This window comes from Pongo pygmaeus, chromosome 7 (genome assembly GCF_028885625.2).
Source record: "Pongo pygmaeus isolate AG05252 chromosome 7, NHGRI_mPonPyg2-v2.0_pri, whole genome shotgun sequence".
Taxonomy (NCBI): Eukaryota; Metazoa; Chordata; class Mammalia; order Primates; family Hominidae; genus Pongo; species Pongo pygmaeus.
In genome coordinates this window covers 67,751,402-67,777,482 of record NC_072380.2, presented here as the reverse complement: position 1 = coordinate 67,777,482, position 26,081 = coordinate 67,751,402, and the positions used below count along the sequence as shown (strand labels likewise).

Genomic DNA, 26,081 nt, shown 5'->3' with positions numbered 1-26,081 from the left:
ACAACAGCCCTATGAGGTAAGGACTCTCATCGTCCCCACTTTGCAGCTCAGCACGATAAGCAGAGCTGGGCCGGGACACCAGCAGTGTGGCTCTGGGCCATGGTGCGTCACCTCTGTGCTGCGCTCCTTGGAGAGGCCGTCCTCCACCGTGGAGTGCTGCCACCAGCACGGTCTGAGAAGCTCACGCTCACCTGGGACAGTACCTTCTCTCCAAGGCGTGGCCTCATGCTGCCTTACCAGGTTTCCCACCGCTCAGCACCTGGACATCCAGTGGGTCTGAAAGGGGGTCCCTGACCAGCAATGTCAGCTGCCATTCCTCACTTCCATTCCAGATCTACACCCCAGAGCAGAAACCCTGGCGGGGCACCCAGTGATCCATTGCAATGTGCCTTCCTGGCGATTCAGAGGCATGCTCCAGCTCTCATTCTACAAGTCTTGGGGGGCTCTGTCCTTTGATGACCCCACACTTCCTTGCCCTCACTGTCCTGACTGTACTCCATTCCTGAAACTTCTCCCTGATGTCTCCTTTTTGGCTGCCACTGACCTGTCCATCCTTTAAGGCCAAACCTGAATGTCACTTTATTTAGGAAGCTTTTTTTTCTCCTTATCTCCTTTCCTGTCTTCTTAACCATACTTTATACCTATTTTTTTCTCCCGGTAACAGTCTCCTTGCTATACCTTATGTCATTGTACTTGTCACCATAAAGCAGGCCATTTAAGGCCAATGTCTGTGTCTCTCACACACCTACTGCGGTTCCTGTGTTCTAGGAAGCACTGGATTAACCATTGTGTGGAACCAATACCATTAGCCCACGGAGGACACGAATTCAAGTTAAATTACAGTTACAGAAAAAGACCAGAGCAATTACTTTGAAGAAGAAAAAAAAGAGTTTTACAAAGCAGGATTCGAAACATAATTCTTTGACAGAGCCAATGTTTTAAAATGATTTCATTGCTCTCTCCCATTGAATGGAGAAACTTCTGTTCTGTGGTATCTGGCAAGTCGTGTCCTTTCAGGCACAGCCCAACACTTAAACCAAAGTGACTTGTCCAGGGCAGGTTAAGACTGGAGGAGCTGCCATCAAGGCTTCAGACCTGAAGGTTATGCTCCTGTGTGGTCTGACTTCCATGTGACAGAGGAGCATCTCTTCTTGGGTGTGGCCTTTCAGCACTCCTAAGGTAGCCTAGGACTGCACTTCTTCACCGTCTGAGCTCCCATAGCATGCTGGGAGCTCTTGTGGTCAGCTGAAACCACCAGATTCACCCCCCGCCCCACCCCCGCCACTTGGACTGCTACATCTCAGACTACACCAGGGCAGTATTTGATCAGAGATTATATGATTAATAGCATACATATATGATTAGCAGCATACATATTTTTGCATTTTTGAATGTGGATGCATAAAATGGGTTTTTCTGGGCCACAATCTGGATGTCCTCTGTTTGAATCAAATCCACCCCTGAGACTAAAAGGTCTTGCATATTCTTCAAGCTGTTGGGGTGCAGGTCCACATGCCCTTATCCATAATGCCGAAATCCAAAAGACTCTACAAATCAAATGGTCTTTTAAGAACTCATTTGGTGGCAAAATCTGAGCCGAAGCTATTTATAGGCTATAGTCAATTTCACTTAGTGTGAATATTCAGGCATTTTTATGCATACATGTTTTGATTAAAGATTTCTTCCTTGGCTGGGCACGCTGGATCATGCCTGTAATCTCAGCACTTTGGGAGGCTGAGGCAGGCGGATCACCTGAGATCAGGAGTTCAAGACCAGCCTGGCCAACATGGTAAAACCCCATCTCTACTAAAAAATACAAAATTAGCTGGGCATGGTGGCACATGCCTGTAATCCCAGTTACTCGGGAGGCTGAGGCAGGAGAATCATCTGAGCCTGGGAGGTGGAGGTTGCAGTGAGCTGAGACCTTACCACTGCACTCAAGCTTGGGCGACAGAGCGAGACTCCATCTCAAAACAAAACAAAACAAAAAAGATTTCTTCCTCAGTGTTCACTGAGGCTTTACCACCAAATATTCAATATACTCACTGTATTAATCTTTTTAAATTTGTTTTTATTTATTTATTTATTTAGAGACAAAGCCTCGCTCTGTTGCTCAGGTTGGAGTGCAGTGGCATGATCTCAGCTCACAGCAACCTCCGCCTCCCGGGTTCAAGCGATCCTCCTGCCTCAGCCTCCTGAGTAGCTGGGATTACAGGCATGTGCCACCATGCCCAGCTAATTTTTTTTGTATTTTTAATAGAGACAGGGTTTCATCATGTTGTCCAGGCTGGTCTCGAACTCCTGACCGTAGGTGATCCACCCACCTCGGCCTCCTGAAGTGCTGGGATTACAGGCATGAGCCACCATGCTTGGCCCTAATCTTTTTTTAAAAAACCTGACATCAAAAATATACCTGACCCTAAGGGTGGTAGATAAGGGATAAAGGACCTATTGTCAAAGCCCAGCGTAAGTCTAACAATGATAATAAAAAAAAAAATCACAGATAATTTTCTTGCTGTGTGACATGGTATCTACTTTTGGGGCTGTAGATTAAGGCCTCTTTTATTTCTAAAAGTTCTGTGTTAACATTGAACATTGGCCAATCTAGATTATTTCTAAAGTCTTTCCAAAGACCTAGAGATAGAGGCCGCCAGGATTCCCTGTCATTTCCCCCTTAAAGAGAAATATTCAAGATCCATGAATATCTGTGGCCATTTCGGGAATTCTGTGACACTTTTTGGCACTCTGACTTGAAGTATTTAATAGATTTATCAGCACACAGGAAATTAAATTGGAAGGCTTTTCCTCTTACACGTCTATCAAGTTAAAACTTTTCGGGATAAAATTTTTATCAGTTTTAGTAATATTCATGTTATGAAATGGAATGAAATGCTATTGAAACTTAATTTTTGTTCTTTCTTTCTTTTTTTTTTTTTTTTTTTTGTAGAGACAGGGTCTCATAATGTTGTCCTGGCTGGTCTCAAACTCCTGGCCTCAAGTGATTGTCCTGATTCAGCCTCCCAAAGTATTGGGATTATAGGTGTGAGCCACTGTACCTGGCCAAAACATTTTATTCTGAAGTGTAGTCTCTACAAATTGTCTTTTAAAGTGTGAATGGTAAGTTAAATTCTTGCATGACTTTTCTTCACAAATAAAATTACTTAAGGAAAAATTTCCCCTTCCATCTGTGTGGGCTCAAATAGTGCATCTTGTAAGTAATACCCTTGCCTACTCAGAACACTCAACTGAGTCAGGGAGATTCTACATAAAGGTGTTTCACTGGTTTTATTTCACAAGGAAAACAATATGAAGTGAAGCCAATCTATTCCTTCTGTGGCTTTAAATGCTCCCGATCTCTCAGCTGTGAAACAGCGATCGCATTGTCCACATCTTCCAGGGTCGTTGTGTGAGTTAGAGGTAATTTTTATAATTTGCCAAAGCACAAGAGGGCCCTGAGTAAAGAATGTGTATATGGGTATCTTTGTATGTTTATAATTACCATTTCCATCAGGAAGAACAGCAAGACTTCACTTAATCTAAAATATTCGTGGAGTTAAAATGTAGGAAATAGAGAACTACAATCTCTCTTCCACCAGCCAGAAGTAGAAAATAAAGGAAGATGCTAAGAGGAAAGCTGGGCGGTTTGATCTCATCTGAGAGGTGTTCTTGACTGAGGAAGCAGGAGATGTCTGAGAACTGGCTGTAGAACCTGGCAGTGACAGTCAGAAGAGCTGGGGAGCGAGCCCTAGGACCATCATTTAATTTATTTGAAGGTGTCAGAAGCTGAGGTTGCAGAATTGGCTCCTTTTAGCAGCTACCGCCCCGGATGTAGTTTGTGAGAGGAAGGGGAATAAAGAGAAAGCAGACCCCAACCTGGCACAGTGGCTCACGCTTGTAATCCCACCACTTTGGGAAGCCGAGGCAGGCGGATTGCCTGATTCCTCCAGGAGGAAGTCAGGAGTTCGAGACCAGCCTGGCTAACATGGTGAAACCCCATCTCTACTAAAAATACAAAAATTAGCCAGGCGAGATGGTGTGTGCCTGTAGTCCCATCTACTAGGGAGGCTGAGGCAGGAGAATCGCTCCAACCAGAGGGGGATGTTGCAGTGAGCTGAGATCGCACCACTGCAACTCCAGCCTGCATGACACAGTGAGACTGTCAAAAAAAAAAAAAAAAAAAAAAGAGAGCGAGAAAGCAGACCCCAGAAGCTGACATGGAAATGAGTTTACACTTATGATGCTTTCAGTGCCCTCGATCTATCCCTGGTGTAGGCAACAAAATTAATTCCCTCCTTTTAGTTATTATCCTTTTATGCACCCTTGGGACAGCCAGGGCTGCTGACTTCTGTGGCAGTGAATTTCCCCTAGAAGGGGGCTTGGACAATACACGTTCCCAGTGGCTCATCAGAAGTACTTTCTGCAAGGGGATTCTGCAGAACCTCAGGAGGTATGCCTGGAGAAGCCACGGAAGCCCCACGTGGCCCCTACTACTAAGGACACCGGTTTCTAGCCTGTGAGTCTCCTTTAGGTTCAGTGAGCTTCATGTTCACCAGGAAGGAAGGCACGTTTTTTTCCTCCTTCCTTCTCTTCCACTCCCCTTTGAGAAATGAAACCATCTGAGGAAAAAGAAGGCTGGGCTTTGTAATATGGGACAACCCAAATGGTGACTCTCAAGACTGAGCATACATTATATTCACCAGGGAAGGGTTTTTTTGTTCCTGTTTTTTTTTTTTTTTTTTTTTTTTTGAGACAGTGTCTCACTCTTGTCCAGGCTGGAGTGCAGTGGCACATCATGGCTCACTGCAGCCTTGACTTCCTGGGCTCAAGCAATCCTCCCACCTCAGCCTCCTGAGTAGCTGGGACCACAGGTGTGTGCCACCACACTTAGCTAATTTTTAAAATTTTTTGTAGAGACAGGGACTTGCTGTATTGCTCAGGCTGGTGTCTAACTCCTCAGCTGAAGCGATCCTCCTGCCTTAGCCTCCCAAAGTGCTGAGATTACAGGCATGAGCCACTGTGCCTAGTTGACTGGGGAAACTTTTAAAATAGACTGACATACATCTCCCGCTGCACAACAGCTAAGTCAGAATCTTGGCGGTAGGGAGTATGGATTCTGTCTTTCCAGTTCTCTACATAACCTGAGGTGTGATGACATGAGCCATTTTGCACACCATTGGAGACCCAAAAACGCTACAAACACCTATTCAGCCCCTCATTATGCCTGTCTGTCACAGGGAGGCTGGAAACCTACAGCTAAGTAAAGAGACTGTGTGTGCTGTTCATCAAGGGAACATGTGACTTCCACACATGCTGGACACCAGAGATGAGGCCCAAGCTGGTGAAGGGCCCACATGGAGGGAAGGATCACATGCTTGATTGAGAGGGAAAGTCAAGTGGAAAATGGCAAGAAGAGGAGGAACTGGGAGAAGCATAACAAGGTGAAGATAAATTTAATAATTTTCTTTAAATAAATTTGTTATGCTAAAAAAAAACCTCTAGTCATTTTCTAGAGACTTCTTTTTGCCTTAGGGATTCTTTATAGTTCCTCTCCATGTAACATATCGTGTAATACTTGTGGTTCTGAAATAAAATGCGAGCAGGGGGTGTACACAGAAAACTTACCACTGAATCAAGGGACCAACTGTGCAGACATTATGTAACGATAATATTCTATCGTTGTGAACATGGCACTTGTGAATCAATAATTTTAGAATATTTTAGAAAGGACATTTTTAAAAATCACATAGGAAACAAAGTTAAAATTTAGAGAAAAGTAGAATATTTTATCCCATCTTCTAAGCACCTCAAGCCTAAACAAAACACACAGAATGAAATTTTAATGATGCCTGTTAAGCCCATTTGAAAACAAATTCTATCTGGCCCCCATAAACGGATGTTCAGGCATTGAGGTGATCAACTCCTTGGTTCTCCAATCTGAAATGTTCAAAGGAAGGAGGTAGAACTTGGGCAAGTTTAAAGCATGTAGCTCTGTTGAATCACTTCTAACCACCCCGTCTCCAGCTGATGACCAATTTTTACACTGACCACAGCTGAAAATGTAAATGCAAATAAAAAGCTTGAGATGTTATTGGATGAGGTGTATTAAAATAAAATCAAAAATAGAAATATTAGGTATATACACAACAGCATAAGTGAAACATATCATGTGATACAGAAGTTTCCATTCAAACCTTACAGGAGAAAAATTTAGTGAACAGAACTGCTTGAACCTCCAGCCACCATGGCTTATTAGAGCCTCGTAGTCACTTATGTTCCTTCATATCCTCAGGTATAAATAGTCTCATACACATGCTACACAATTTAGAAAAGATTGCTGAATCATAAAAATAGCCCCAAATGTGGCACTTTAGCTTCCTAGAGTACAACTAAAATTAATACTTGATCTTTAACATAATGTTCAAATCTTTGAAGCAACAAAGGAAACTCTTATGTTTTAGAAGGCCCTATAAGGTTCTTCAGAGATTAGAATCTTAGTTCTTCCAAACTACATTGTCAAAACAAATCTGGATATAGGAAATTGTGGAAATGAAAAAGCTGGACTCTTAAAAATATTCTTTCTAAACACAGAGCAGTTTCTGAGGCTCTTCTCCCTTTCCTGGGAGGTCCAGGTGAGCCCGGTGTCTTCCGGTGAGCACACAGGGCAGCTGTGCCTGCTCACGGGCTCCTCCTGCTGGAAGAGAGAGAGATGTGCACGCCACTCCTATGGCATGTCTAGCAGGTCTGAGCAGTGTTCATAGAAGAAAAATGTTTTAACAGTCTCAGATTTTGGGAGGTAGCGGAAAAAAAAAAAATTGAAATCTGGGAAAGACATTTTTAAGCTGCTGACTTCACCTGAAAAATCTAACAGGTTGGATTAGTTTTGTTTTTTGTTTTTTTGTTTTTAAACAAGTAAGCCAAAGCATAGAGAAAATACAAAGAAATGTCATGCTATGTATCCGGTTATTTTAGCTTTATAAATGAGTTTAGTTCTGCAATTATTGGGGATTCATTGCAATGGTCTCTGAAACTTTGAGTCCTATGTCCAATTGTAAACATAGAGCTAGTTGGGTGCATTTTTGGAGAGAATAGGTGTTTTCTTCTCAAACAGCTGCACTCAGATGTTGTCAAGCAGAGCAAGATTACCAGCTGCTGAGGACAAACCCAAGTTGCAACTGAGTGGAGCATCCATCTAAGAGTACAGAATACTTTCCCATTTAGAGGGTGTTCTTCCTGAGTAATTTAGCCTCTATTTCAGGATCCAGGCACGGCAGATGATCCCCGCACATGAAATAATAAGTGCAACCAGTGATGGTTACTTTTCCTCTCTAAATGAGGCAGCCACCCCTGCCAAATGGACGGGTCTCCCTGTGCTCTAAGGCTGCTGCTGGTACTGCCCTTCCGTGGCTGTGTAGAAATCATCCAGGACGCTCTGTAAGTAATCAAATGTTGGTCTCTCTTCTGCCTTTTCTTTCCAGCACATTTTCATAATGTCATAGAGCTCATCTGGGCAGTTCTCCACACGGGGCATCCTGTATCCCTGGGACAGGGCAGTCATCACGTCGGCATTAGTTCTCCCTAGGGTGGGAAAAAAAAACAAAAACCCATGCCGTTTAGAAACCTGGCAGAGGGTCAAGCACTGCAGTGGTCTTTTTGCTTCTCACATCCTGCAACCATGATTGAAACAAGCTTTACTGAGGCTGTTAGGGGTTGAACACCATCCTCCCAAAATTCCTAGGTTGAAGTCCTAACCCCGAGTACACCTCAGAATTGACTGCACCATATTTAGAGATAAGGCCTTTAGAGAGGTAACTAAGTTAAAATGAGGCCATTTGGGTGGGTCTTAATCCAATATGACTGGTATCCTTACAAGAGGAGATTAGAACACAGACTAGTACAGCGGAAAGACCATGTGAAGACACAGGGAGAAGGCAGCCATCTACAAGTCCAGGAGAGAGGCCTCAGGAGAAGCCAACCCGGGCAGCACCTTGAACTTGGACTCTGAAACTCCAGAACCCTGGAAAAATAAATGTCTGTTGTTTAAATTACCCAGTGTGTTGTACTGTTATGGCAGCCCTTGCCAACTAATATAGAAGCTAAAGAAATTTCTGCAAGCAACTCAATAAATAAATTTTAGCACGGAGGGGATCAAGACAGCATTCAGTTTGCCAAAATTTGTTAAGTAGGAGCCACAGCCAAGTTCTCTTTAATAACAAAAGGATATTGGACTTGCCTCACATTTCAAATAAGTCACCCAAATCTAATCCTAACTCTCAACTTTAATTACGTTTGCAGGGTAGCATGCTTTCAGCTTCAACCTGTAGTATATTTAGGAAAAAAATAATTTTACCACATATTATCTTATACAGACATTTTTCAAAAATTGGCTTTTCATTTAATAATTGGTATTTTCATTTACTTAAAGTCAGCATCCTTAAGTCAGCCCAACAAATTGGTTACATGCTTGCCAAATAGTTAAAAACTTAGGGATTATTTTGGAAAATAACGATGGTTCAGTTAATCTGAAGGACACTTGTCTGTAGTTTGTGCTACATATCTTGTGGACGTCACTGTCTTTTAAGAGCAAGATATTAATTGAGGAGGAAAACTGAACCCCAATCATACTCTCAAGTGGAGCTACTTCACAGATGCAGTTAACTGTTCCAATCTGCAGTACCTGGCCAGAGTGACAGCTCACTCTGACTCTGGATTTGCATATTCTTGACCTCCAGGAGAGAAGTAAGGTGCTCATTACTCCTCTAAAGCTCTGCAAAAGGCCTGGTAATAGAGAATGTTTTTAATATGGTCAAATGTCTCAGGGTAATTCAGAAGCTGAACTGTCAATCTTTGATCCTGAGAATAGCTTTAAGGGGTAAAAAAGATCATTATAATAATGACATTTTCCTGCATAATAAAGGAGATTAATTTTTTAATTATGTGCTCATCTAGCAGTATCTATCCACACCTGTATGTTTTGCATATTTTGTGGATACCCTGTTCTGTAGGATGTGAACCTCTCTAGAGAAGACTGTATGTCATGCAAAGTATATACAGTATCTGGCATATGGGAGGGGCTCCATTCCTCACAATGAATTTCCTTTCCATAGCTATCTCTTTTTCAAAGCTGTAGATTTTACCATCAGTGGTCACTGGAAGGATTCTAAATAAGTGGCAGCTTCAGTGGAAATGGTTTTTTACCAGATTTGAAACAGAACCTTCTTTTGAATGTATTTTCTAATCAGTGTTTTTCAAATTGTGGGGCACTATCTGCATTTGGGATCAACAATTTGGGATCAACAAATTGATTTTTTTAGGGTACTACCAGTACTACCAGTATTTTCTTTCTTTCTTTTTTTTTTTTTTTTTTTTTTTGAGGCAGAGTCTCCCTCTTTCACCCAGGCTGGAGTGCAGTGGAGCGATCTTGGCTTACTGCAACCTCCGCCTCCCTGGTTCAAGCGATTCTCCTGCCTCAGCCTCCCAAGTAGCTGGGATTACAGGTGCCCACTACCATGCCCGGCTAATTTTTGTATTTTTAGTAGAGACGGGGTTTCACCATGTTGGCCAGGCTGGTCTCAAACTCCCGACCTCAAGTCATCTGCCTGTCTCGGCCTCCCAAAGTGCTGGATTAAAAGCGGGAGCCACCGCGTCCAGCCAATTACCAGTATTTTTTAAAATGAATTACAACAGAATAAAACAGAAAAGGTCAGAAAGCACTGCACATAGGAAAGGTCAATATGGTTTCATGAAAGGTTTGCTTTATATACAGAGTAGGTTTCTGTGTATTTCTCACAATGGCTTATGGCCAATAAACTTTGAGATCCTCTGCCTTTAACTTACCTTTTTTCATCTAAGGACACAGTGACCTTTCCTGAATTTAAACCGCTGAAAGAAGACATGATCATTTCTGTCTTGGAAGAGCCCTTGTTTTTGAAATTGAAAGATCTAAGCAAACTTTATAATGATTCAGATCTCTTGAGAATTATTTATATAGCGAATCAATCTTCCTGAGTCTAATTCTGAAACACTATCTTCAAATATTTGTGTGACTAGAATTTTCTAACTAAAAGACTTCATTTGATTTTCATTGCTTAAAGCCAAAGACAGATTTGTATCATCCTCTTTATTTGGGAGTTTTAGTCTCCACAAAATGATATGGCCTCAGCATTGCTCTGGCTCTTATAACATGGATAAATTTCAGAAGAAAGATCTGTGTATACTTCTGCTTTCTTGGGTGAAATTCTGGGATCGTGGGGGGAGGACTAACATCCAGTATAATATAAATAGCAACTGGACCTGCAAACTCAGTTTGGAAAATCTCTTTCACTTCCTTCCTGGAGATCCCTCATTTGCATAAAAGGTCAGAATGCAGCCACAGCAGAAGATAAAGCTTTCTAGGTCACCCTAGCCCCACAGCAGATTTTTTTTTTCCTGGTTCCAGTATGTTCTCCTAGCTCTGAAGGACTCTTGATGATGCTGGTAAAGGCCGGACATGCTCCACCCTGTTTGGGGAATTCGACTTGATAAGAAGAATTGGAAGAAGGGAATCTGAAGCCTATCTTTTTATGTACAAGGAAAGCAATAAATAAAATCCGCTATTAAATGACAAGTCTTGTGAAAGAAAGAAATAGAAAAGGAGAGGGACCTCAACCAGACCCTAAGATTACATGTGATAGTTGGCGTTGGCCTGTTGCTAAGTTAAAGAAAGTAAACAACCATTGGCTGGTGATCTCCTTAGAAGGCACACAGTTTCATTCTCCATCCTTCCTCCTTTCAACAAGCACTTACTGAGTGCTCACTACGGGTCATGAACTAGCGCTGAGCTCTGAGACATGCAGAGATAGTTAAGACAGAGCATCATCCTCAAATGGCACACAGCCCAGTCAGGACAATGCCCTCACTAGAAGGAGGTGGTGGGGAGCAGAAGGTGGCATCTGGAGTGGGTAGAAATCAGCAGAGACTACAAGTTGGTAAAGGAGCAGAAGAAGGAGAAAAATGTGGTACAGTAGAGAAAAGGAACAGACAGCTAGCGACAGGGAGGAGCACAGCTGCACCACAAACTATGACAGTCTTCAGTCACACAGGGCCCTTTGTGTGTATGTGTATCAGGAAGAGCTAGATACCCTGGGACTACAGTCTCCCACCCAATCATACTCCTTCCAAAAGGGCAAATTATTATTACTATTATTATTTTCTGAGCTTTGCTTGTGACCAAGGTGAGTGTTTGCAGCAGGACAAATTTCGTGATTCTAATTCAGCTGGCTATTAAGATGCTAGATATATCTGGTCAGAAACAGCCAGAAAAGACATGATGCTTCAGAAAATTTTTTCACTTTCAAATCTTTTGCTTTACACAAACAAAGCAAAACAAGACCCCAACCAGGACCCCAACAAGACACCCCCACCTTTTTTTTGAGACAGGGTCTCACTCTGTTGCCCAGGCTGGAGTACATGGTGCAATCATGGCTCACTGCAGCCTCAAACTCCCTGGGCTCGGTGATCCTCCCACCTTAGCCTCCTGAGTTGCTGAGATTACAGGTGTGTATCACCATAACCCGGTAATTTTTAAATTATTTTGTAGAGGCAGGGTTTTGCTATGTTGCCCAGGCTGGTCTCAAATTCCTGGCCTCAAGCAATCCACCTGCCTCGGCCTCCCAAAGTGCTGGGATTACAGGCATGAGCCACCATGCCCAGTCAGACCCCTCTTTTTTTCTGTATAAAATTCATAGAGAAATATAATCATAGTTTTGGTTTTAAGATAATGAAGTAAAGATCTTTTGCCTCCTCCCCACTATTTTCTTTTTTCTGTAATTCATCCCAAAACAAAAAAGAGAACAAGAAATAGAAACTTAAACTCCATCTCTGATGATGCTAAGAGACACCTGGCAGCCAGAGGAAGACGTGGTCTGAGCCAAGAGGAAGAAAGTGCAACCAACAGACTGCAGAGAGGGGCACGGACAACAGGCAAGGCGGCCCATCCCAACTCAGCCCGGGAAGGCACACATTGTGTGGTCAGCATACACCACGAGGGAGGGAGGCCAGCGCCGAGGGCAGGACAGTACCTGGAGCCCACTTGGCAGTGCCCAGGCAAATGCCAGAAGAAACAATGGAGAAGCTTCATGCAGGGAATGCTGGGCCCAAGTGGAAGTGGGGAAAGTGTGGTATGGAAGACCAGGAGTGAGAAGAAAGGCTGAAGTCATGGGCCACACCATGCATGGACCTTGACGGTTATGCTGAGTGAAATAAATCAGACATTAGGGCAAAACAGTATGACTCCCCTTATAGGATGTCTCTAAAGTAGAAACTGCGAACACTGGTTGCCTATGGGGAGAGAATTGTGTGGCTGGGAATAGAGTGGGGGACCTTTCAGCTTACACCTCTTTGTATCTCTTGAATTTAACACCATGTGGCTGGCCGGGCGTGGTGGCTCACACCTGTAATTCCAGCACTTTGGGAGGTTGAGGAGGGAGGATCAGTTGACCCAGGAGTTAGAAACCAGCCTAGGCAACATAGTGAGACCCTGTCTCTACAAAAAATTTATAAATTAGCTGGGTGTGGTGGCATGCGCCTGTAGTCCTAGCTACTCAGGAGGCGGAGGCGGGAGGATCACTTGAGCCCAGGAATTAAAGGCTACAGTGAGCTATGATCATGCCACTGCACTCCAGCCCTGGTGACAGAGCAACACCCTGTCAAATAAATAAATACATGAAAAATAAAAGTATGTGGCCATATCCTTATCTAATAATAAGTGGAAAAAACTTAATTAAGAGATAAAAGTTATGAGTAGAATATTTAGAACAATATGCAGCAAACGCTAGAATAAGGAATCAAAATTTCCGAAAGTAGATTACTTTGAGGAGCACCCGCAGGCTTGGGCAATTTTTCATTCGAAGTCTTTTCGTGGCTGGACACGGTGGCTCATGCCTATAATCCCTGCACTTTGGGAGGCTGAGATGGGTGGATCACCTGAGGTCAGGAGTTCAAGACCAGCCTGGCCAACATGGTGAAACCCCGTCTCTATTAAAAATACAAAAATTAGCTGGGCATTGTGGTGCACACCTGTAGTCCCAGCGACTCGGGAGGCTGAGGCAGGAGCATTGCTTGAATCCGGGAGATGGAGGTTGCAGTGAACCGATATCACACCACTGCACTCTAGCCTAGGCGACAGAGCGAGACTGTGTCTCAAAAAAAAAGAAGTCTTTCTGTACTACTTTTTTAACGTGCATATATTACTTAGATAAGAATAAAATATTTAGGCCGGGCGCGGTGGCTCACGCTTGTAATCCCAGCACTTTGGGAGGCCGAAGCAGGCAGATCACCTGAGGTCGGGAGTTCAAGACCAGCCTGACCAACATGGAGACATCCCATCTGTACTAAAAATACAAAATTAGCCGGGCGTGGTGGTGCATGCCTGTAATCCCAGCTACTAAGGAGGGTGAAGCAGGAGAATCGCTTGAACTCAGGAGGAAGAGGTTGCAGTGAGGTGAGATGACGCCATTGCACTCCAGCCTGGGCAACAAGAGTAAAACTCCATCTCAAAAAAAAAAAAAAAAAAAAAAAGAATAAAATATTTAATAACAATATCATTGTAAAAAAAAATTAGAAATTTCAGAAATTCAAGAAGAAAATTAATATAACCTATTATCTCTTGACCCAATGCTAACATTTCAGTATATTATCTTAGTATTTCTATCTCCTCTAAAAATGAGTTTGCCTTATATGTGACTTTCTTTTTTCTTTTTTGTTTTTCCTCCTTTCTTTTATCTCTTTTTTATTTTACAAAGCTAAGTATATGATATGGCTTCTTCTTTTCTTTTTTGAGACAGAGTCTTGCTTTGTAGCTCAGGCTGGAGTGCAGTGGCGCATCTCAGCTCACTGCAACCTCTGTCTCCTGGGTTCAAGCATTCAAGCGATTCTCTGCCTCAGCCTCTCAGGTAGCTAGGATTACAGGTGTTGGCCACCATGCCGGGCTAAATTTTTTTGTATTTTTTGTAGAGACAGGGCTTCGCCATGTTGTCCAGGCTGGTCTCGAACTCCTGGCCTCAAGTGATCCACTCAAGTTGGGATTACAGGCATGAGCCACCACACCTGGACTGTATAGCTTCTAAAGTACTTTAAAAACAAACAAAACAGGTTGAGTGAGGTGGCTCGCACCTGTAATCCAAGCACTTTGGCAGGCCAAGGCAGGAGGATCCCGAGGTCAGGAGATCGAGACCATTCTGGCTAACATGGCAAAACCCTGTCTCTACTAAAAATAAAAAAAAAAATTAGCTGGGCGTGGTGGCGGGCACCTGTAGTCCCAGCTACTTGGGAGGCTGAGGCAAGAGATTGGCATGAACCTGAGAGGTGGAGCTAGCAGTGAGCCGAGATTGCACCACTGCACTCCAGCCTGGGCAACAGAGCGAGATTCTGTCTCAAAAAAAACAAAAAACGAAAACATAGCCAGCAGTTTACTGCATAAAGAAAGTACTTTCAGATAATTCCATTCATCAGTGGATTCTCTCCCATACGCAGTTTTATAACTGTGTGGAAAATGGCATATTTTGACAATGTTTACCGATTTCTATGCTCTCTATGAATCAAGTCTTCTCATATGAAGTAGATAGGATTGCTTGATCACGTTTATAACCCTAATGCTAGAGGCTCTCATAACATACAACTCTTGTGACTAAAAAATTTACTGATCCCGATCTCCTGAAGATATCTCATATCCCCAGTCCTTCCAGGGACAAGCCAGTCAGGGAACAGACTAGTCGATGGATTCTGGTGTGTTCTTCCATATAGAGAGAAACATATTTTTATGATTCTCACCATTTTTCTACTGGTTCTCTTTTTATTTTTTAATTTAATTTAATTTAATTTAATTTTTGCGATGGAGTCTCCTTCCTGTCGCTCAGGCTAGAGTGCAGTGGTGCGGATCTTGGCTCACTGCAACCTCTACCTCCTGGGTTCAAGTGATTCTCCTTCCTCAGCCTCCCGAGTAGCTGGGATTACAGGCATGCACCACCACACCTGGCTAGTTTTTATTTTTATTTTATTTTATTCTTCATTTTTTAATTTTTTCGAGACAGAGTCTCGCTCTGTCACCCAGGCTGGATTGCAGTGACATGATCTCGGCTCACTGCAAGCTCCGCCTCCCAGGTTCATGCCATTCTCCTGCCTCAGCCTCCCGAGTAGCTGGGACTACAGGCGCCCGCCACCACACCAGGCTAATTTTTTTTTATTTTTAGTAGAGATGGGGTTTCTCCATATTAGCCAGGATGGTCTTGATCTCCTGACCTTGTGATCCGCCCACCTTGGCCTCCCAAAGTGCTGGGATTACAGGTGTGAGCCACTGCACCCAGCCTAATTTTTATATTTTTAGTAGAGAGGGGGTTTCGCCATGTTGGCCAGGCTGGTCTCGAACTCCTGACCTCAGGTGATCCACCTGCCTCAGCCTCCCAAAGTGCTAGGATTACACGTGTGAGCCGCCGCGCCCAGCCAGTTCTTTTTTCAAAAAATGATTTTTCACCCCAAATATTTCCAAATCCTGGGCATTGTGCACATTGGCTGAGGGGTCTAGGGAGGCACATGGATCTGGGGCTCAGAGCAGCTTTGCCACCAGCGAGGGACCCAATCACCTTCTCGAAGCCTCAGGGGCCATGGTGGCACATCACATGCAGCACACCACGAATATCACAAAACATTCTTTTATGAGATTATATGTTTATCAGGTGTCAGATTATATACATAATCTGACTATATAATCTCTCTCTACAGACAGATTATAGAAAGAGATGTAGGCATAGATGGAGATAGAGATATATAACATCAGACCCTGGGGCTGATTAGAAATATTTTTCCTATTTTGCAGCATTGTTAATTCATTAATCTCAGTGTCTAGAGCAGCTGGAAGATGAAATGTTGGCACTAAAGGGATTTCCTGGGACAGCCGGTCCACTGTGCAGGCAGACACCACCCAAAGGCTTTCAGCTGCCAGCTGGTCCCTGCCCCAGTTTCTCTGTGGCTCATCCCCACATGCAACAGTAGTGATGGGAGCACACAGACTGTGTGGCTGCTCTGTCCAAAAGCCTTCCCTGGTTTGCACCTCAGCAGAGTAAGACAGGCTGCTTTTACATGGCCAGTAAGTCTCTCCCTGAGCCACTCTAACCCTCAGCTACATAGCGTTCTTTCTCATCCATCGACTGTCTAGAGATCAAATGGGCTAGGTGAGTCATTCATTCATTCATTCATTCACCCATCCATCCATCAAATACTCACAGAGGCTCAAACCACGCTGGCCTCCTGCTCCTGTTGGCCAAGCCCATGCTCTGGCTGCTCTCCCCATGGGGACATGCAGACCTCAGAGAGCCCAAGGCTCCCTCCCTCTGTGAGTCCCTGCTGCTGCCAGGACCATGGAATAAAACCAGCAGCTCCCCACCTCCTTCTGTGAGTACTCGCCAATCCCTAAGCCACTCCACGCAGGCTCCACTCCACTCTCACCACCCTACAGGCTGGCTGTGTGTTTGATAATCATCAGTCTCTCCCCACTACAATATTCACTCTCAAGGACATGGGCAGATACCATGGCATCCTAGCAGCTAAGAGTGCCTAGCATACTCAAATATTTTTTGAATAGGAGAATGATTTAAACATTAAAAATTTAATTTTAAATTCCCCTCATGCAAATATTTTGTTAACAGTCAAACGTGAATGAAAATATGAAGGCTCTGGGAGAAATCCCTCTTCTTCTTTTTTTTTTTTTTTTTTTTTTTGAGACCTCTCACTCTGTCGCCAGGGCTAGAGTGCAGGGGTGCAATCTCGGCTCACTGCAACCTCTGCTTCCCAGGTTGAAGTGATTCTCCTGCCTCAGCCTCCCGAGTAGCTGGGATTACAGATGCCCACCACTACACCCAGCTAATTTTTTGTATTTTTAGTAATGACGGAGATTCACCATGTTGGCCAGGCTGGTCTCGAACTCCTGACCTCGTGATTCACCCACCTCAGCCTCCCAAAGGGCTGGGATTACAGGTGTAAGCCACCACGCCTGGCCGAAATCCCTCTTCTTAACCATGACAGCACAGACCATGGAAAAAGGGAGGGATGGTCAGAATCTGGCTCTGCAGGCTTCAGGTGTTAGGAATTGGAAATAAATACTGAATGATGCCCTCACTGATACCAGTATGTTAAAGAGCAGAAGGGCCTCCCACTGATAAACAAAGGTGGTTATTTCCTGAAGAGAGAGAGACTCCGGGGCACTTATTACAAAACCAAGCATTGGAAATCCTCGTCTTCATGTGGGTTTCCTCCTTCCAGTCAGGGGGACTGCCTTGGTCCTCCTGTGTCTATCCATCCTCATCTCGACACCAACAACCATGCCAGGAACATTCTAGTATGTGGTGGAATTAATCAGTGCAGAAAAAGAACACACACTCAAAATAAGAAGGCAAAGAAGTGTCTAAGCACTCTTAGAACAACTTATGCTAAAGAGAGTGAAAATAAAAATCAAGTCTTTTTTTTGTTTTGAGATGGAGTCTCGCTCTGTCGCCTAGGCTGGAGAGGAATGGCGCAATCTCAGCTCACTGCAACCTCCACCTCCTGGGTTCAAGCAATTCTCCTGCCTCAGTGTCCCAAGTAGCTGGGATTACAGGCATGTGTCACCATGCCTGGCTAATTTTGTAATTTTAGTAGAGACGGGGTTTCTCCGTGTTGGTCAGTCTGGTCTCCAACTCCCGACCTCAGGTGATCCGCCTGCCTCGGCCTCCCAAAGTGCTGGGATTACAGGTGTTAGCCACCACGCCCGGCCCGTGAAAATTAAGTTCTGGCTCAAAGTGCTTATTCTTTGCTATCGGGTAGATGAAATAATTATTACTTTTTAATGCCTTCATGCGACCTGACTTTTTCTCATTTATACAGCTTGATTGTAAATAGCTAAGTAAACCATACCTGGGTAGGGAATTTTCCCATAGGTGACGATTTCATATAGGAGGATTCCAAAGGACCACACATCAGACTTAATAGTGAAACATCCAAAGTTGATTGCTTCTGGAGCTGTCCACTTAATAGGGAACTTAGCACCTAAGGAAGAAGATATGTGGTTCTTATTTGGGTATTTAAACTTAAACAAAAAAGTCATGAACATGTGACCTCATACTTTCTTTTCTTTTCTTTTTTTTTTTGAGGTGGAGTTTCACTCTCATCACCCAGGCTGGAGTGTAATGATGCGATCTTGGCTCACTGCAACCTCCACCTCCCAGGTTCAAAAAAATAAAATAATAATAATCCTTGTTCAACAATGCTTAGGAATTTCAAGAAAGTGCTTGTCTCTTCCAGAAGAGAGTGAGCACTGCAAAAATATTTGCTCAGCTCTCATGGGTGAGAGCATAAGAATCCTCAGTCATAACTACATGGGCAATCCTAGCCCAAGAAAGTCCCATGCAGTCCCGACCATGCTCGGCCCCCTGACAGTGTGCCACAGGCTGGGGAACTTAGGCCTCTCTGTGCATTTTTGGTTCACATATATAATACAGAATGTGGGAAAATAAAGAAGAAGATTTTTTGCATTATATTTAGTTCTGTGTGTATGATAATGTTCATGTTTTAATTTGTAATTAAAAGGCTGGAATAAAGAACATAGAATTAATGTTACAAATATTTTCTCCACAGCCCCGTATATTCATTGTTTGAGTGAAAACTTTAACAATATAAAATAAACAAGAATCTTCATCTTGCTGAATCTATTTGTGTTTTGCATTGCTTAATTGAAATACAACTGATAGCATTTGTAAGCCTAACAAAAGTATCATGTGGAGTTAATCAAGAGAGTACCTTCTAGAAACTATTAGAATAGGACCATAAGCAGACAATTATGGTACAGCTTAAATGTTGTACCAAATAAGTTTTTCTTAATGGTGACTATTGTAATTGCTTTGTCAAAAACAGACAAAAACAAAGTAAAACACAATAATAAAACATCTAAAGATCGTTACTGGAACATACCTTCCCTTGCTGTGTACTCATTATCTTCAATTACTCTAGCAAGGCCAAAATCTGCAATTTTGCACATGAGTGACTCGGAGACCAGGACATTAGCTGCTCGCAGGTCCCGGTGAATGTAGTTCTTCCGCTCGATGTATGCCATTCCCTCTGCAATCTGAAAACAGAAATAGGCTCCCATTTTCATATGTAGGGTAGGTGACTGGAAAGTGCCATCAAGGAAAACCAGAAAACTTATGAATTCCTGAAATCTTTTCATGTATACTATTTTGATCATTCAGGTTTTAAAGACAGCGGGTAACAGCAATCACCATTTGAGCCCTTTCTAAAATAACTGACCACCCTTTGAGACGGAGTCTCGCTCTTTCACCCAGGCCGGAGTGCAGTGGCGCTATCTTGGCTCACTGCAAGCTCCGCCTCCCGGGTTCATGCCATTCTCTTGCCTCAGCCTCCCGAGTAGCCGGGACTACAGGCGCCCGCCACCATGCCTGGCTAATTTTTTGTATTTTTAGTAGAGATGGGGTTTCACTGTGTTAGCCAGGATGGTCTCGATCTCCTGACCTCGTGATCCGCCCGCCTCGGCCTCCCAAAGTGCTGGGATTACAGGCGCGAGCCACTGCGCCTGGCCATGTCTTAACATTTTCTAATGTGTGAAGAATCTTTTCAAGACCCTACTAAATTCATCCATGTAGATATATAGATGTTATTATGCCAGTTTTTCAAATCAGAAAACAGATGATATGGTCTGAATGTTTGCGTCCTGTTCCCCGCCCCCTACCCCAAAGTTCAAATGTTGCAATCCTGAACCCCGAAGCAGTAGAATTAGGAGGCAGGGCCTTGGCAGGTGATTAGATCATGAGGGTGGAGCCCTCATGAATGGGATTAGTGCCCTTGTAAAAGAAACCCCAGAGAGCTGCCTTGACCCTTCCACCATGTGAGGACACAGCTATATGGAGCCATCTATGAACCAGGAAATGGCCCCTCATCAGACACGAAACCTGCCAGGGCTTTCCTTGCCCCCAGAACTGTGGGAAATAAATGTCTCTTGTTTAAGCCACCCAGTTTATGGAATTTTATTATGGCAGCCTGAACCAACTATGAAAATAGAGTTGGAGAAAGTGACATGCTAATACAAATAAATTATTAAGGTATCAAGAACAGGATGTTGTTTCTGTCAGGTTAATCAACAGCCCATGGAACTGGTTCTCCAAGTTCTCTCTGCACATTCCCTCCAGGATAATCACAAAGATTCACTCTTTTTTTTTTTTGAGACCGTCTCACTGTGTCCCCCAGGCTGGAGTGCAGCAGCATAATCTCAGCTCACCACAACCTCCCGCCTCCTAGGTTCAAGTGATTCTCCTGCCTCAGCCTCCCGAGTAGCTGGAATTACAGGCACGCGCTACCACGCCTGGCTAATTTTTGTATTTTTAGTACAGACAGGGTTTCACCATGCTAGTTTTTGTATTTTTAGTAGAGATGGGGTTTCATCAGGCTGGTCTCAAACTCCTGGCCTCAGGTGATCCACTCGCCTCAGCCTCCCAAAGTGCTGAAATTACAGGCATGAGCCACCACGCCCGGCAAGATTCACTCTCATGACAAAGTATGACAGCAGGAAAGAATCCAGGATTTAAACACAACAATAACATAGGGAGGCAAAACTACTACTTGTTGCTGAATAGAAAGTGTAGTATCGTTCCAAAGTCAGGTTTTTAAGGAAGACATTACCAAATTATAAAGTTGAGAATGAAGGAAGAAAGGAAAGGAAGGAGGGAAGGAAGGATGGAAGAAAGCAAGCAAGGAAAGAAGGAAGGAACAAGGAAACGAAGGAAGGAAGGAAACAAGAAAGGAGAGAGAAGGAAGGGAGGGAAGTAAGAAGCAAGAAAAAGGGCAAGAAGGAAAGACAGCCAAGTAGTAGTTTATCCGGTAAGCAGAGAAAACTCTGATTTGAATTTTTCACACAGGAATGAATGTATTCTGCCAGATTCTACCTTGAATTGCAGGTGGCTTGGCTTGGAGGATCTGACTTTCCCCAGTCATCTGCAACAGCATCCCTGGTTATCAAGCAACTCAGGCCACCAGTTCCAGACCACGTTGCTTAGCAAAAGATTAGCTCCTTGGTATTGGGTCTGCCTTTGCTTCCCCTCCAGGCCAATCCCTGGCCTCACCTTCTGCCCCGTGGGCCTTCCCTGAACTCCCCTTTACTTACCCTAGATGGTCAATGTGTACAAAAACCATCTGCAGCTGCTGATCACAGCTTTGTCATTATTTTTATGCTGTTTAATGCTCTCAGTGTTGTCATGTTAGTCAGTCGATAAACACCTCCAGGGCTGAAAATATCTTTTCTATTCTCACTTGTATACATTGGAACCTTCAAACTTGTCACCAAACCTCTTATCAGAGACAAAGTAAGTCCTTTGGGAAATGGGCTGGGGTTTTCACATGACCAGAACACTATCTTGTTAGCCCACTACTGCAGGGATTTGGCAGATGACATTCTCATGGTCACAAAAATCTCAAGTAAAATAATCAGTGTGGCCTACATCAGTCTCAAAGACTATTCAGTCCAGTATTTCACTTCTGAGTGGAAACAAAGAATGTGGTCCAAGCTCCTTTGCACTGCTGCCAAGGCCCCGTATGACCCGGCCCACGCTCAGCCCTCCACCTCCTCACCACGACCCCCTCCTTTGTGCTTCTACACCCCCTGCCTCTGTGTGGAACGCTCATTCCCTCCCTGCCCCTTTCACCCGACCTACGCAGTCCTTCTATCTCAGCTGAGATTTTACTTCTCCCGGAAGCCATGCCTGGCACACCCTCTCCTGCCAGGTGTGCATGCGTCCCCAGTGCTCCCTGCTCCTCACCTGACTACCTGTCCACAATTTCTGCAGGAACATGAACCCATCCCAGCACTGAGCACAGCACAGCCCTGAGCACAGGAGGAGGCTTCATTTCATGAGGTACTTGAGAAGTGGGACAGAGGCTGAGCGGAGCAGAAACCAGACGGACAGCAGGAAAAGGACAGGGCAGGTTTGGAGAGCAGTGACTTCATGTCCCCTGCCTTTCTCCCAACTGTCACAAACCCTGAGCACTGGGGAGATGCACAACTTTTACCTGACCCTGGAAAAGATTCAAACAGCCTCGATGGGAAGTCAACAGGAGGTGGGCAGTGGTGATAACCAGGTGAGGGCAGAGCTCCTCTGAGTCTGACTTTCTCTAGGAAGCCTCTGCTGCCCAGAAACAGCAGGCAGTGGCATGGTGAGGGCGTCAGGAAGTTTAGGATAGCTCCTTCTAGAGTGGGCACTACTGAAACAGATGACACAGGGTGGCAATTTTGGTGGCGGCTGGGAGAGAGGAGCCCTGCCTCTGTTTCCTTTTGTCTGCTGGTAACCCAAGTTCAACAAGACTTGTTAGAAAAAGCCAGTAAAACTGGGAAAAGTGGAGAGCAAAGATCAGGCTGAGCATGTGTGAAAGAAAGGAGTGTATGATTATAACAAAGTAGGCTTTTGGCGATAGAGCCACGATGCCTGGCTCAAACAGACCAGAGTTGGTTACAGGAGCCCAGATGAGTCAGCAGCAATTGAGCGGTCATAGCTGACTCTGTCCCAGCCTCCCGGCTCCACTCCATGGTAGTGCAGCCTTTAAAAATTCTTAGCTCTTAGACACTTATCTACCTAACATTCCAATAATTATATATAAACTGGGCCAAGAACCCAAAGAAGCCAAAGCTGGCTGAAGTCCCAAATTGGGCCTGAAACCGCAGCTGACAATAGCAACCAGGAACCTGTGCCGCCCCTCTCCCAGGGCTGTTGATCAGCCACACAGGTGGGCGTGGTGGCAGGGACCCAGCGTCCCACACAGCAGCAAGGACACACGTGATGATCAACTCATTACAAAAAGCACTCCAGGGACTTGTTAGTAAGGCTTTTGTCACACCTACCCACATCCCGCATTTGCATAAATCTGAGTGCATTTAAAAAAATGATTCTCAGAAATAATAACAGACTTGCAACAAGCCTAGTGTATTTTGGCCTTCTTTTCCATGCCAGAGTGCTTTAAGGAGCTCAGATTCCACACAGTAATAGAAGCGTTCACCAAGACAGGATTAGAAACAACAGCATTAGCCAAGTTGAATAAATAATGAATATGGGAGCAAAATAAAAGCTCTCAGATATGACTTGCTTTTCAGATCATAAATATCACAACTCTCCTTTTATATAAAATTAATTCATTCTCTTTACTCTTTCCCTGGTCTTTGTGTATTGTTCTTTCTTGGTTTATTTTTTTAAAAACCTTAATTTGTTGTTGTTGAAGGTGGTCTATTTACTATGGCTAAAGTAAATCCAGCTCTGTTTCAAACAGCAGGAAGAAATCAGAGACTCCTTTGGCTGATTGAATGTAGGGTCAACTTTTCGTGGAATACCTTCTTCCTCTTCCAGGGCCATGTAGTGTTCAGCACTACAGAAAGAGCTGTCACATAAATACATAAACCAAGGCTCAGCTGTCCCCAGGGACTCCCACTTCCTATTGTTCCAGCAGCTTGGAAAGCTTGACTTCTGTGGGAGTTACATGGAGTTGGTCAAGCTTGATGAGAAGAGGATGTGTTTGATTCAGAAGATTGTTTTGTTGTTTTGTGCCCACGGACATTTTACTAAGATGATGACGATAGGTGGGTGGGTAGGTAGATGGATATTAATAACCACCATTTCCCCACCACTAATTGAACACCTACTATACACCAAACACTGCTTCACATCCTTTACACTCAATTCATGTTTCATCTTAATAGCAAATTGACCAGGTAGGTTTTATTTCCATCGTACAGATGCAAATGAGGCTTTGAGAAATTAAAGAACCAGTTGAAAGCTGCAGAGTGAAGGGGAACGCTCCCATTTACACCAGGTGTGTCTGACCTCAAAGTCCACGCTTCTAACACCACACTCCAGAATGTCAGATCCACAAGAGAGCTCAGTACCAAGAGATAACTAAATGCTTCTGGAACCCAAAGATTTCATTGAGAGAGTACTTTTTCTCTGAGAAGATAAAAAGAGACTTCTGAGGTTTCCTCTCATTGTTGTTAAGTCCAAATTTCACCCCTCAGAAAGGGAATCACAAGCTCTCCCCGGGTCAAGTTCTGGTTCCCATTTTAGGAAGTACATGCAAAAGTTTGTTTAGGTTGTCTCTGTCTAGAACATTGTTTCTCAAACTTTTTTTTCATTTATTATTCCTCCAGGAAGAATTACTGAATTAAAATTAAAATTTAAAGTTAAGGCATCCTTAACAGGAGAAATTAAATAAGAGGAAAGAAGGTTGTATTAGGTAGGTATGAACTTTGGAGGGCCACAAACTATTGTAATATCTAAGATTTTTATCACCCCTAAGGGATCAATTTTTGCTCCCTTGGGGGCAATCTTACCCCCATTGCAAATGCATGATGCTATGGTCTGAATGTGTTCCTCCAAATTCATGTTGAAACTTAATCTCCAATGCAATCGTATTAAGAGGGGGGGCCTTTAGGATGTGATTGGGTCATGAGAGATCCTCCCTCATGAATTGGATTAAGACCCTTATAAAATAGGCTTCACAGAGAGTTTGACCCTTTTTTTGCCCTCCCACCTTCTTCCATGTGAGGACACAGAAAGAAGTACCTCGCCAGGCACTGTATCTACTGGCGCCTTGATCTTGGACTTCCCAGCCTCCAGAGCTAAGAGTTTGAGAAGCACAGCACTACATCATAGGCTTGAAAGCTTAAGCTATTTTAGGATTGCAACAAAATCTTAGTCTCAACATGTTGCCTTTGAGCAACCTCACAGGTGGACTGTTACCATCATAATGGTTGGGGAGGAAGTCCGGATGCAACTCAGCTTAACAAAAGAAGGAGTAAGATGTGCAGGGCCAGCATAAGGAGCCCAGGCAGGGAGAAGGAGGCTCCATATGGAGCTGGGGTGAGGGAAGGGGCAGGTGAGGAAGGTTCTCCAAACACCTTGGAAGAATTCCTAAGCCCATCAACTGTTTGGAATACATGGCTTGAGCTTGTTTTTCCTGCAACTTAGGTTAGGACCCTGTGGGCCTCATGGCTTAGAGGCAGGGGATATAGGGTCAGGCCCCAGCTCCTCTCCCTCTCTATCGCGGCTCTGGGCCTGGAGCCATTACTCACAGGGCTTGGGAAATCGATACAATCTTTTAGTTCTAAACCAAATGAGGAGATTCTCTTCATCTTAGGCCATGTGATTCTCTTCATCATAATGTCAGGCCCAGGGGTGAATAAAGACAAGAAAACCCCAACTTTCTAAACCACCTGCCGACACCAAAGAACTAATTTAAACTGTCTCTTTCATCCAGTGCTGATGTCTAACTCTGTCTTAGAAAGTTGATGTGTGAAGCTACTGGAAATCTGAATTTTTAAAAAGCATCCCTGTTACCAAAAATGAGACTAATCACGTAAAGAGACGATGTCAGTGAGGTTTCTGTACTCTTGACTTAAGCTGAGATGTGCTGATGTTTCTTGTGCTCTTTGATTCAAATAGCATGGCCGATGTACATTTTTTAGTTTCTTTTTTTGCCTTCAGTGAAAACATATGATGGTATTTTCTACCTGTGCTGTTTCTGTGTTTTTCATTTTCATTTTTAAAAAGCGGTTTACTGAGCACAGGGACAAAGGAGCCTGTGGGGGTGCACCATGACCAAAACTCTGAGTGTGGAGCAAGGCGATTGTTTCCTGAAAACGCCTGTGCCTGAAGCCAATGACAAAGAAGACTGTGCTGAGCCCATTGCTGTCCTGGGAGGAGGCACAGAACTACTGGGTCAGAGAGCAAATCCTGAGGGTGGGGGGTTCTGGTGAAACTCTCGGCATCTTGTACACAATGAAAAGTCTAGGTACACAGAACATATTAATAATAATGCTTCCTGAGTTAACGGGCAGCCTTATCTTGTTTGGCTGGATAGATAGACTTCCAGTCATCCAGAGTGGCCTTTGTAATGTACAATGAGAAGAAAAGGAGTTAGTCACTAAGTGTCTGCCTCTTCCTCCACTGCCAGTCAGCTGAACAGATGCCTTCCATAAGTCAGGGCTTTGAGGCAGCTAGAGGCACAAGTGGACCAGAGAAAGAGAGAAGTAA

At 43.9% G+C, this 26,081-nt stretch overlaps 1 protein-coding gene across 2 annotated transcripts in view; it reads right to left on the bottom strand.

Annotated features, from left to right (window-relative positions):
- Positions 1-6,083: 6,083 nt before the first annotated feature.
- LYN (LYN proto-oncogene, Src family tyrosine kinase) overlaps positions 6,084-26,081 on the bottom strand; it is a 132,692-nt gene continuing 112,694 nt past the window's right edge. For both annotated transcript variants that reach the window (XM_054498145.2, XM_054498146.2), the window contains exons 11-13: positions 18,973-19,126; positions 17,920-18,051; positions 6,084-7,575 (exon numbers count right to left, since the gene is read on the bottom strand). In XM_054498145.2, coding sequence (XP_054354120.1) covers positions 7,373-7,575; positions 17,920-18,051; positions 18,973-19,126 — 489 coding nt within the window. In that variant the 3' untranslated portion in view covers positions 6,084-7,372. The remainder of the gene's footprint in view (positions 7,576-17,919; positions 18,052-18,972; positions 19,127-26,081) is intronic.